The sequence below is a fragment of the Spermophilus citellus genome, assembly GCF_964194105.1.
Source record: "Spermophilus citellus genome assembly, chromosome: 6".
Classification (NCBI taxonomy): domain Eukaryota; kingdom Metazoa; phylum Chordata; class Mammalia; order Rodentia; family Sciuridae; genus Spermophilus; species Spermophilus citellus.
In genome coordinates, this window is record NC_138187.1 from 125,288,919 (window position 1) to 125,301,394 (window position 12,476).

Genomic DNA, 12,476 nt, shown 5'->3' on the forward strand with positions numbered 1-12,476 from the left:
GTTGAATCCATAAATCAATTTGAGAATGCTATTGTAACAAATACAAGTCTTCCAATCCATGAACATAGTACTACCCTTCATTTATGTAGATCTTTAAATTTATTACCCTCATCAATATTTTATAGTTTTCAGTGGACAGATCTTGCACATTTTTATTAAATTTCTTGCAAATAATTTTTTAACTTCTCAGATCATTCATTCATAATATATGAAAATGAAGCTTATTTTATATTCATCTTGTATCCTTTGTTAAACTTCTTAATCATCTAGTAGGTTTTTGGTGTTTTCTTAGAAATTTTTACATAAAAGATTTTGTCATCTGTAAAGAGGACAATTTATTTTAGTTCTTCATTTCCAATCTGTATGCCTTTGTTTTTCTTGCCTTATTGCACTGGCTCATACATCCAGTAAAATGATAAAGTGGTGAGAGCAGACATCCTTGCTTTGGTCTTGATCCTAGGGAAAAGCATTTGGTTAAATGTGTTGTTACTATACTATAGTTTTTTTGTAGATACCCTTATCAGGTTGAAGGAGTTCTGGTATAGTCCTAGTTTTCTGAAAATTTTAAAAAGTCTTGAATAGGTTTTGGATTTTGTTAAATTCCCTTTTCTATGTCTATTAATATATTCCTGTCTTTTGTTCCTCATTTTATTAGTATGGGATATTGCAGTGATTCTCAACTGCAGGTGATTTTGCTCTCTAGGGAATATTTGACAATGTCTGGAGAAAATTTTGATTGTTAAACTAGCAGGGAGGTTGGATCTGGTGGGTAGAGGCTAAACATCCTACAGTGCATAATAAAGAATTACCTAGCCTAAAATGTCAATAGTGCTGATGTTGAGAAGCCCTGGTGTATAAACTCCATGGGATAATGTATAGTCCTTTTTGAATGTTGCTGGATTTGACTTGCTAATATTTTGTTAAAGATCCTTGAATCTCTGCTCATGAGAGATATTAATTTTAAGTTTTATTTTTCTTGTAATGTCTTCATCTGGCTTTGAATCAGACCACTAATGTTCTCATCAAATGAGTAGGATTTTTTTTTTCAATACCTGTATATTCTAAGATTTTGGATAGGCTTGGTATTGTTTCCTAAGGGCTTGTAGAATTTACCCGTAAATTTACTGGGTCAGGACATTCCTGTGTAAATATTTTGTTATAAATTTATTTTTACTTGATTCAGGTTTTCTATTGCTTTATGAGACAGTTTTGGTAAGATTGTCCATTTTGTTAAACACTTTCAAATGTCTTGGTATATTCATAATATTTTTTTATAATTCTATTTTCTGTTGATTGGTAGTGATGATCTCTCTTCTTTGAGTTTAGATATTCATCATTCGTGTGTGTGTGTTTTGGTACTGGGTCTTTTTCTTGGTCATTCTTTATAACCATAATCATTTTTGTTGGATTTTTCAAGAAGCAACTATTGGTTTCAGTGACTTTATTTCTTTTTATCTATTTCATTAGACAGTAATCTTTATTTCCTGTCTTTTGCTAGGTTTTGTTGGGTTTGCTGCTGTCTTGCTAGCTTTTCAAGAACAAGTTTAGATGATTGGAGATCTTTCTTACGCATTTAAAGCTATCAATTTCTGTCTAAGTATGGCATTGTTGCATATGCATTATTTATTTTGATATATTGTTTACACTAACATTTATTTCCTAATTTCTTTTATACTTTCTTTTCTGAAATATAGGTTATTTTTAAGTATGAGATTTAATTTTCAAATATTTGGGGGATATTCCAGATTTCTTTCTGCTGTTTCTATTTTTTGGTACTGGTGATTGAAGCCAGGGGCACTTAACTATTGAGCTGTATCCCCAGTCCTTTATATTTTTGATTTTGAGACAGGGTCTCGATAAGTCACTTAGGGCCTAACTTGCTAAGGTTAACTTTGAACTTGCAATCCTCCTGTCTCAGCCTCCTGAGTCTCTGGGATTGCACACGTGTCACAACACCCAGCTTGTTGTTGATTTCTAATTCCATTATGCTCAGAGAACATACTTTGGATGATCTGAATCCTTTTTCCACTTACTAAAACTTGTTTGTGGCATAGAATATGATCCATCTTGGAAATATTTCTTGTACACATGAAAAGAATATTCTGTAATTGTTGGGTAGAACTATCTAGTTTCAATTAGGTAAAGGTGACTGGTGTTTTCAAGTAATATTCTGACTTTTTTGGTTTTACACTATCAATTTTCAAGAGATGGATTTTGAAACACTGACTATAGTGGTAGACTTGCCTATTTCTTCTTGCAGTTTTAACAGAGATCCTCTTGATGAACAGACAACTTTATCATTATTAAATAACTATCTTTATCCCAAATAATATTCTTTGCTTTGAAATCTTTGCCTGACGTTAATAACTCCAACTTCCTTTTGATGAGTGTTAACATGGTATATACTTATTTACTGTATTATTTTTAATTGCTACAAAACAAATTACCCCCAAATGTAGCAGCTCAAAACAGTACACTCTAATTGGGAGTTTCTGTGAGTAAAGCTCTGACACAGCTTGGCCAAGTTCTCTACTTCATGGTTTCTCACAGGCTATAATTAAGTTGTTGGCTGGGCTCCAGTCATCTTAAGGCCCAACTGAGGAACGATCAATTGCCAAGTGCACAACATAGTTGTTGGTAGGATTCAATTCCTAGCAGGTTGTTGAATTGAGAGCCCGAGTTCTTTGCTGGTTTGGCAGAAGGCTCTCCTTAGCTCCTTGCTACAAGGGCCTCCCCATTATGTCAGCTTGCTTCATCAAAATGTGCAAACAGAAAAGGCAAGCGTCTGCTAGCAAGATAGGGATCCTAATATAACCTAATCATATAAGTAACATCCATCACCGTTTCTGGATTCTGTTGGCTAGAAGTCAAGTCACTAGGTCTATCCCTATAAAGGCATGAAAATCAAAGAGGCAGGAATCACTGGGAGCTGCTCCACATCTTTGAGGTTATTAGGGGATACTTTAAAAAGTGTGACTGTTTTCCCATGCTATTGTTTACCTTTATGGAATTGGGACATTCTCTAATTCCGAAGGATTTTGTTATAAATTTGTCCCCTACTTGCTAGTAGGATCTCCTCTGGATATCCAGCACTGTTAAGGATTGGATTATTTCAGTTTTTGTGTTTATTTCAGTGAGACTTTGGGAGAAAATAAGTATGTTTAACCCATCAACCTCACCTAGAATTCACTTAATTCTTTGCACTGAAAAAAATATATCAATGTCAAAATATACATTTTCCTTATTAAGAAGGCAGTAAGACACGTATAGTTTTCTAAGTATACTGGGCAATTATAGTGTCTCTCAATTTACAAATGAAGAAACTGAGGCTCAGAAAGGTTATGTAACTTTGTTCAGGGTGAAATTGGAAAAGAGACATCCTGTAAGAGGTAGAGGGGCAACCATGCAGTATATGCAAAAAAAATGGTGTGAACAGCCAGCATGTGAACAAAAATTAGTTTGGGTGGACCTAATTTTTAAAAAAATATATTAGTTGTCGAAGGACCTTTATTTATATGTGGCACTGAGAATCAAACCCAGTGCCTCACACATGCTAGGCAAGCACTCTACCACTGAGCCACAACCCCAGCCCTCAAGCCTAATCTTTGTCAAATAAGAAAGCTGTTAGGGCAGTAAGCTAGGAAGCACTCTAAAAAGAGACATTTTATATTGTTGTATTATTCAGGATCTTATTAATTATTGGTAATCGTACCTTATACATATAAATAAAATTAAATCGTGCAGAACAAAAATCCAACCTTTCTTAAAATAATCTAAAGGAAAAAGACATTTTATAAAAAGCATTCTGGAACATTAACTTATGTGTTGTTTACATTGTAAAGACTGCCCTTCAATCTTGCCACTTTTTTCCTTAGGTCCTGCTCATCCAAATTCCTCCTTTAGGATTCTAAAGTTTAAGAAGTTACCACAGTTGAAATACTCATTCCTTTATCAGTATTTTAACAGCAAGTGGCAAATATCTCAGTCCAACAATAATTTCTAGTCTTATTCCCCTAAGCATATAGGGCTCAGAAAGCAGAAAAAAGGTAGATAAGTCCACATGACCTTTCAGACATAATTTCACTTTGCATTCCTTTTAATGTTTAACTTCCAAACACCATTGTTTTGCTGCAATAACATTCCTTCACAAGAAGTTACCGAAGTTATGATAGGGATGAAAACTGGGGTGAGTTCTATGTGACCTATTTTTCCTAAGAGAAAACTGTTTATATACTCCCATACATCAGCTGTCATAAAAATGAGCTAGTTTCTTTTCGATATTTTCTAATACAGTCAAGTTTCTCAAACTTGATACTTGGATTCTGTATTCATTTGGTCTATTATGTTCTTCTAAGTGATAAAATTTATAATCTAAGTTAAAATAAATCAAAACAATTTGGTTTCTTTTCCTTATGTTTCCTGTAATAATAATGTATTTATAATTTATCTTTGGGAATTATTCAGAGAAAAGCAAATTCTGCTTTGAGTTGTAAGATTATTTTCTTTTTAGGGAATCCTGATAGACCTGTGTTAACTAGTTACCAGTTTTTAATATTTGTGGGTAATGTTCTTTTGATAACAAGGAACATTAAATTAATATAACATTTAATAACTAAACTTGGTACTTTTAACCAAACAAAAGTCCTGATTTTTTAAAAATAATGACTATCACATTCTTGGTTTGCTCTCTACATATATTCCTAAAAAGAATATAGGCCCATATTAAGACAGAAAATTATTCTTTCATCTTTATTTTATATTCTCATTTACTCACTTATTTGTAAGTTCACTGATGAAGAACATATTTTGATTATAACTTACCTTTACCTCCATCCATATTACAATGGAATTAAATCATTTAGAGAAAATATTTTTTCATTAATTTTACCAGATGCATCAATATTGTGATTTATTTTTAGTTATGTAATAAAACACTTTGGTGTAGATTTTTCAAAAATGATAACCTCAGAATTAATGAAAATGGTCATTAAAAGATTTCTAGATTTTGCTTTTTTATAAAAATCAATATTTAGAATTTCACAGTGAAGAGGTCCTAATCCTCATACAACATGAAATTATATAAAAATAGAAGACATAGACATCTTTAAATCTTTAATCCTTTGATTAAGCAGCAAGCATATCACTCTTCCAGGCCAAACACTGCTTAAACAAAAAAGGAAAATAATGACGTGCAAAATATTTACAAAATATGCAAAGCACATAATAAAGACATCTCACTATATACATGTGTCATATTACTAATGAAGCTAAGATTTTCTACTGTGCGCTCTAATGTATGTAAATAAAATTACAGCACATCCCTCAGATACAGCACCTTGGCCCATGTTTGGGATAGAACAGATTTTAAATGAATCACAATATACCGAACAGCTGGACAGACACTGGTGCTGACCAACTTGACTGACATATCCCACATACTGTGTACTGAAGGTCTACTGACAAGAGACAAGACAATAAAAGCTGTCAAGGTATAGTATGCACATATGCAAGACAATCTAAGTGCTTTTTAAAAATGCTCTAGATATTTTAAGATATATAACTGTCCCCCATGGCTTTTAAAGTAAAAATAAGTATAAATTCTATACTATTAAGAATTTTAAGTCAGTTAAATTTCATCTGGTTATTATCCAGGCCTCAACAATGATCCAATGAGAAAGAAAGACTTATCCTGCAAAATGTTTTGGTTATTCCAGAACACAGGGTGCTTAAGAAGAAACTGGTCTGAATGTGAAAAGAAAAAGGAACCGATGAAATTAAATCTATAGCTCTTTTAAGGCTGTAGAGCCAATGGAAGGGACTATTTTTCCAATATTTTGGGAATACATGACCTCTCAAAACATAAATTAGGACTTTTGAAGTTGACTATTTGGTGAAGTAGTTCTAAATGTGATGAGAATGTGAATGAGCAAACATTTAGTCTTATGTTCCACTAGTATAGCAAATCTGTCCCTTTGCACAAGTCATGATTCCAATATGAAATCATTATATAAAAAATATTAGTAACACATTGTTGAAATACTATCACTTGTAAAATATTTTTTGTGGGTGCTTAATGATTATGTATTGAATTAAGATGACCTGAAGTCTTTTTCTTTATAAAAAGAGGTCTCAATATTTAGTTAACAGCACAATTGTGACTATATACTAATATATCTTTAGATAACGCAGAACAAATTCTAAAAATTCATTTTATGAAATGTTGATGATTTAACCCTAAACCAAACCCATGAGTAGGTTGGCTGCAAGGAATAAACAATTGTATCCAAATAGTACAATAGAGATTTATCAAGAAAACACCCTTCATATTAAATGCAAACTCTATTAATAAATATGAGGGTAATAACCTAAACACAAAAAGGGTAGTGGAAATAAACCATTGTCTCTACATAACTGACAAAATATAATTCTCTTCTAAAGACCTCAATTGTAGGCAACAACTAGTTAAAAGCAAATGGCATTTAGAAATATGAATTCTTTTCAAAATGAACATTTTCAAGGAACTTAAAGACATTATATTCCAATAAATTAAGTCCTCATTTGTATGTAAAATTATTATTCCAATTTACTTATTACTACTGATAGATGATGGGGGTCAATGACCTTTAAATAAGGACTTTGCACTAGGACCCTAAACTGTATGTTAAAGGGTTAGTAGATTCAGTACATTCTTTGTGATTTCATATAATTGCTTTGCAATTGATTAAATTGCTTTCTTTTAAAGGAATTAGAATTCCTTTAAAAAAAAAAGCAACACATTTTGAAAAAAGGGACATGCAGCTATAATTTCTTAAATATGAATTAAATGAACATATATCAAAATCTGAAATGCAGGCTATTTATTCTTGCACTCCTAACATAGGAAAATGTTTTAAAAAAATTAAATAAAAGAAAAAAAAGCCAAACGTCCTTAACTTAAGAAACTTAAGGAGTTTTCACAATTACTAAGTCAACATTCTTGTACTAAGAGCCTTGACTATGAAGAGGCAGGAATATAAAGAACCTCAATAAAATAAATACAGTAAAAACAAAACAAAAAGACCCTTGGTATATAGAATACTTAAATCCTTTTTTTCTTTTCCTTTTATGAGATCACATTGGTGAACACATATTCTAGAAAGGAGGCTATCTGGAGGCTTTTTGTTTTATAACATATTATTGAACTGAAAAATTTCTTAGACATCCACTTATGCCAGCCCACTGCCTCAGAACTAGTTCGCAGCCTCAGCATCTAGGAAGGATTATTCTTTCCTCTTTTGCATCAGTCAGATGAGCACTGGTATAATGATGGGGTGAAAAGTTACTGTAGCACTGTCCAATTTAATTTTTAGTGCAGTGAGGACTGTGAATCTGTCTGAATTCCAATAAGTGATGGTGGCTGTTGACCACCAACTGTGGACAACACTGGTCTTGGGTTTAGACGGGGTGGCATAGAATTAGCAGGGCGAATGAGAGGTGGTGGAGGCTGATTTAAAGTTGGCCGGGGCTGGATGAACCGAGCCTGCTGCTGGAGTGGAGGAGGCTGCCGATGAAGAGCAGGGGCAGCAGGCAGTGTTGGACGAAGAAGTGGTGGAGGCTGGTTCAGAGTGGCAATGGGGGCTGTTGGTGTTGGAGTGGATGATGGGGCAGGAGGTGATGGACCCAGAGTCCGAGGAGCCTGTGGGGTCTGTGCCTAGAGGTGAGGAAACAAAAATACATGTATGAGATGTAAGTCCTAATGAACTTAATACAATATAGATTGGGCTGTCACAGGAAAAACAAAACAAATCAAAACAAAACAAAAACATAACACCAGTGTTTATTGGAAGCACAAGCTTCTTTTATTTTAAACAAAACAAAAAACAAAATAAAAAACAACAAAAAAAAAGCAACGAGGCTACCAAACAGGCATCTTTATTAGTAAACAGCTTAACACTGGAAATAAAAATAAGACTATGGAAGAACAATACACTCTCCATTCTGCTAGGATCAGAAATTAGCATGTCATTATGACTTAAGAGTCACGAGAGATGCACCACTGAGTAAGTGTATTGTCAACCTTTCATGCTCATTTAGCTAATCCTCTGACAAATTAACCTTACAGAACACCACACAAAATGGTGACTCCTCAACTCATATTAGCTCAAATTCCAGACACAAACACACCTCCTCTTCTTCATCAGTGCTCTTCCCTGATGGCACATTAGAAGCACTTTTTGTCTCCTCCCCTAAAGTAGAAGCATCACCATTAGAAGCCTGGGTTCCTTGTTCTGCTTCCCACTCCTGCAATACCTCCTCTAAGTTAAACCGACGCCTGTAGTTTACAAAGAAGTTCTTCACTTGGCCAACAGTCTTGTTGCCAATTACATCTGCAATAGCTTGAAAATCTTTACCATATTTGCGGACACCTGGAAGGCAAAGTAAATAATACACCTGTGAAGGATCAGTAAGGAGAGCTGTGTGTACTATACATCATGCACACACCAAAGATACCAGCAATGAAATCCTATCTGATAAACTCTGCTCATTTTTCAATTCTGAGACAGAGGCTAAGATATCAGGGTCACAGATGAAAACTATCAATTAGGTCATTTCATTGAGCCAGCCACTTGCCTTCAACTGAACAATCAGAAACTTACCATTTTTTTACATACTCAGTTATTTTCTCCAATCCTCTCTTGAACTCTCAAATACAGTCCATTTATTGTAAAGCATTGAATTCTTTGTTCCATCCTCAATTCCACATTCATTTATTTCCCTAGTAGCCAGTCACCTAAATTTGAGCAACACCGTTTGTAAACAAAACTGGATGGGAATGAGCCATCTCTTTTATCCCCTCAATGGACTGAGTGAGTAGCCTTAGGGTTCCCCCACTATAATTTTGGTCTTAATTACTAACCCACCAGGATACCAACAAAAAGAAATAAGAATTAAAATATAAAAGTAGAATTATCACAATCTGATGGATTAAAAAAAGGGAAGGTATTTTTGAGAATCAGTTGAATGTTAACTCATCTATAAGTTCTAAAGACTGCGTGAAGAGGATTCCTAACTATGCTTTATAGCTTAAATAAGGTTAGAGTAGTGCTCTTAGAAGCAATGTGTGTACTCTGCTATTTGAGAACTTTTCATTAAGAAAATTTCATTATAATGAAGGATAGTAATTGATTTATGAAGCTCAGATTATGCTATAGAATTTAAAATAGATACTAATTTGCTCTTAAAGGAATTCTAAAAGAAGTTTATGGATCCATTTCTAGAAACAGATGCACTTAGCTCAAAATATAAAATATCCCAGCAGAAAGGCTAGTTATATTCTTACTGATATCAATTAATATGAAATCCCCAATTACCCGAAAGCACCCATAATGTGACCTGATTCTGTTTTTAAATTCTGCTCCTGAGGAACAAGCATCTCTGGCTATATTCAACTAGCCGGGCTTGATCAACAGGGAGTTCCTTTCTTTACCTTAGAGAATTTGGAGGGAAGTCTGCCATCATTTACCTATAATTATATCCTATTTTAAATGCAGAGCTTTGGGTTTGTAAGCTATGCTCCTTTGCTTTGTTCTCAAATTATAACAAAAAGTAATAATGACAGACATTGTTTGCAATATTTTATCAACACAAATGAATTTATTTCCCTTTAAATCTAAAGGTTGATCTCCAATTTGAACTTCACATATAAGAGGAATTCTAACAGTGACTAGGTTTACACTGAGGGCTTATTGGACAATAGATTCCAGATTACTTCACAGTAATAGTTACTATTAAGATATTTAAGTACTTCCCCACTACTTATACTTTAGAGAATAGTAGCTTGTAAAAGACCAAGTTTCTGTGCTATTTCTAATTTATAAATTTGAGAGCTGTGCTGAAGAATATCTGTTGACCAGAAATCAGATACTGTACTCCATCAATGTTCTAATTTTTATAAACTATACTTAATTTATATTCTAGAAATGGCCAAACCTGAATATGGGAGATTACAAATAAAAACTTTAAATAATAAAAGGTTTAGACCTTAAGAATAACTCTTACTCTAAGTCTGCAGATATAATACTTATCTGGTTTACAAAATATATTCCAAATATTGCAAAATAAATTCCAAAGTTGTCTTCTTCTGACTATCTTCCTTTTGCTCTTTTACGTCTTAATTTTCCTTGCTCAATGGACCTTACCGTGTCACCAATATTGTCATATTTACTTTTCATAAGAGCTTTAGTTTTTTTCTGGAGACCTGGATGTGAAGGACTTCTTCCAAGCCACCCAGGTGTGTTATTATTAACTCCTGTATATCTATCTAAAACCTAAGGGCTCAGATCATACGCAGACCTCTGATTTGGCTGGATCCCAATCAGTGTCCTGAGAACAAGCATGCACAAAAAATAATCCCTTTCACTTGCAGGATGGCTGACTAGGGGCTGTAATAGCCAGAGCTCCAAGGCAGTCTTCTCAGGACTGGAGCAGCCTCATCTATTTATCTGTGTTCTGACACATTTTATAATTTTCATTTATGTACATGATGTGAAAAAGGTTGAAAGTACTGACCTATGGGATGCAAATCAGCACAAGCATTACTGCAATGCTAAGTCTGCAAAAAGTGTTCAGGAAATATGATTTTTTTAAAAATTAGGCTTTATTTTATATTTTTGCCCCTTAAACCACAAGAGACATACATGATAATCTTCTTTATCACCTTCACACTCCTGATGACACTGTTCAACAATATGTTTTTGCTAGAAAATGGATGTAATTCTTAAAGCTCTTTACTGTGGTCGGTCCACAACTAGGCAAAGTCTAGTGAAATGCCAACTAACTTGCTGGAACTGCTTTTTGAGAAGAAATCCCCAATTAAGCTTGTAGAGGACACCTATCAGGGGTAGTGATGAGGAACAAATGACTAACAACTACAGCATCACAGCTATCTGAGTTCCGATCTGTACCTAGGGACAAGTGGCCCATTCTTTTTTTCATAGTTTTTAATCAAAAAGCAATCTGATTGCTTTCTCAACAAGGGAGTTAAAGATGATGATTAAGTCAATATCTTCCTAAAGATATAAAAGGTCCGTACATGTGAACCATAATTGCTAATTAAAATTTTCAAGAGTCAGTGGAATATACATTTGGAGAAACATAAATTTCCTATGAAGAAAAAAATGATATTTAATCAAGTTTCTAAACATTACTTCAAAGTTAAAACAACCTGACTTCCTATGCTGGCAGATGATATTCTATACTATTTAATATATATTTTTTAAGTTTTGGGAATTAACATAAAAATATTGTCGCTAAGATATTTTGTTATTTTATGAAAGCTCACATTTTCCAACCAGTATTCTACATTACCCAACATAAAACATACATAATTCTTTTTACACTTGTTGTTTATACTTTTAGTTTGCCAAAGAAGATATTGTTATTAATAGTAAAGACTTTACCATAGCCATTGTCTACATTATCTCAAATTTTAAATTAGTGGAGTTTGTCCATTCATGTTTTGAGCTTTGGCTAGCAAGATGGTACTTTCAGGAACATTTATATGCTGTTTCCCAATACTGGACATGGAATCTGAATTTGTCTTTTTATTTAGAAGTGACAGTATGGACAGCTGCTTTTGTATGTTTAAAAAGCTAAATTTGGACTTTAAAAAACATTCCACACAAAAAACCAAAGCATTAACTGTTGCAAGCTACTTCTAGGTATTAAAATTTCAGGGAATTATTTTTCTTCCTATACCAAAATTTCTTAAATGAGCAAGTACTTAATATAGTTGGGAATTATAAATAATCCATAATTATCAATAATCCAGTTTTGAAACAACAGTAATAGAGTGACATCTAGAAAGTAGGATTGTGATTCTTTTCAATCACTAAGACATAAATTTTAATCACTTGGGAACATGAGTTTCTTTGAACCTCCTGTATATCTCTTCATATACTCGATGTTAAAGAAGGTAGAAAATATCAATAGCAGTAGAACAATGAATCCTGTATATAATTGAGAGTTGAAAGTCAAAATCATGTATTTTCTTTTCAATATCTTTTCTCTTCTAGGTCTCTTCTATATATGTATTCTCACCTTCCCTTGTTATAAGTTAAATTTCATTGCAAAAATGCTGGAAATTTTGAATTGTTGATTGTTTGAAGTAAGTGCATCAGAGGGTTTACAGTTCTATTTTTTAACCTTCATTCTTGGGGGATTTATTATAACAGAATTATCTAAAGCACAAGTGTGCCTTTCAAATGCAAAGGTATGAATCTCCTATTTCCACCTCCTTTTGATCATTCATGTTTACTATCCTTACATTATTATCAAATGTCAAACGAAAGAAGCAATTTCTAGATCTGCAACTTTATTTCCTCTTTAAAATGATCTAATGTATAAACTATAGAAAGAGAAGGTAAATTTTACTGTAAACACACCACTTGAACATAGTCCTGTCACTTTTTGTTTTAAAAGAACTAAAAATTAAAAAT

General features: G+C 33.2%; 1 protein-coding gene across 9 annotated transcripts in view; it reads right to left on the reverse strand.

The window, feature by feature from the left end:
• Positions 1 to 5,099: 5,099 nt before the first annotated feature.
• Positions 5,100 to 12,476, reverse strand: part of RCOR3 (REST corepressor 3) — a 45,759-nt gene continuing 38,382 nt past the window's right edge. For 5 of the 9 annotated variants that reach the window (XM_081298850.1, XM_081298848.1, XM_081298849.1 and 2 more), the window contains 2 exons: positions 8,164 to 8,405; positions 5,100 to 7,690 (listed from right to left, as the gene is read on the reverse strand). In XM_081298850.1, coding sequence (XP_081154976.1) covers positions 7,346 to 7,690; positions 8,164 to 8,405 — 587 coding nt within the window. In that variant the 3' untranslated portion in view covers positions 5,100 to 7,345. The other 4 variants (XM_081298851.1, XM_081298852.1, XR_014022590.1 and 1 more) reach the window with 3 other exon arrangements.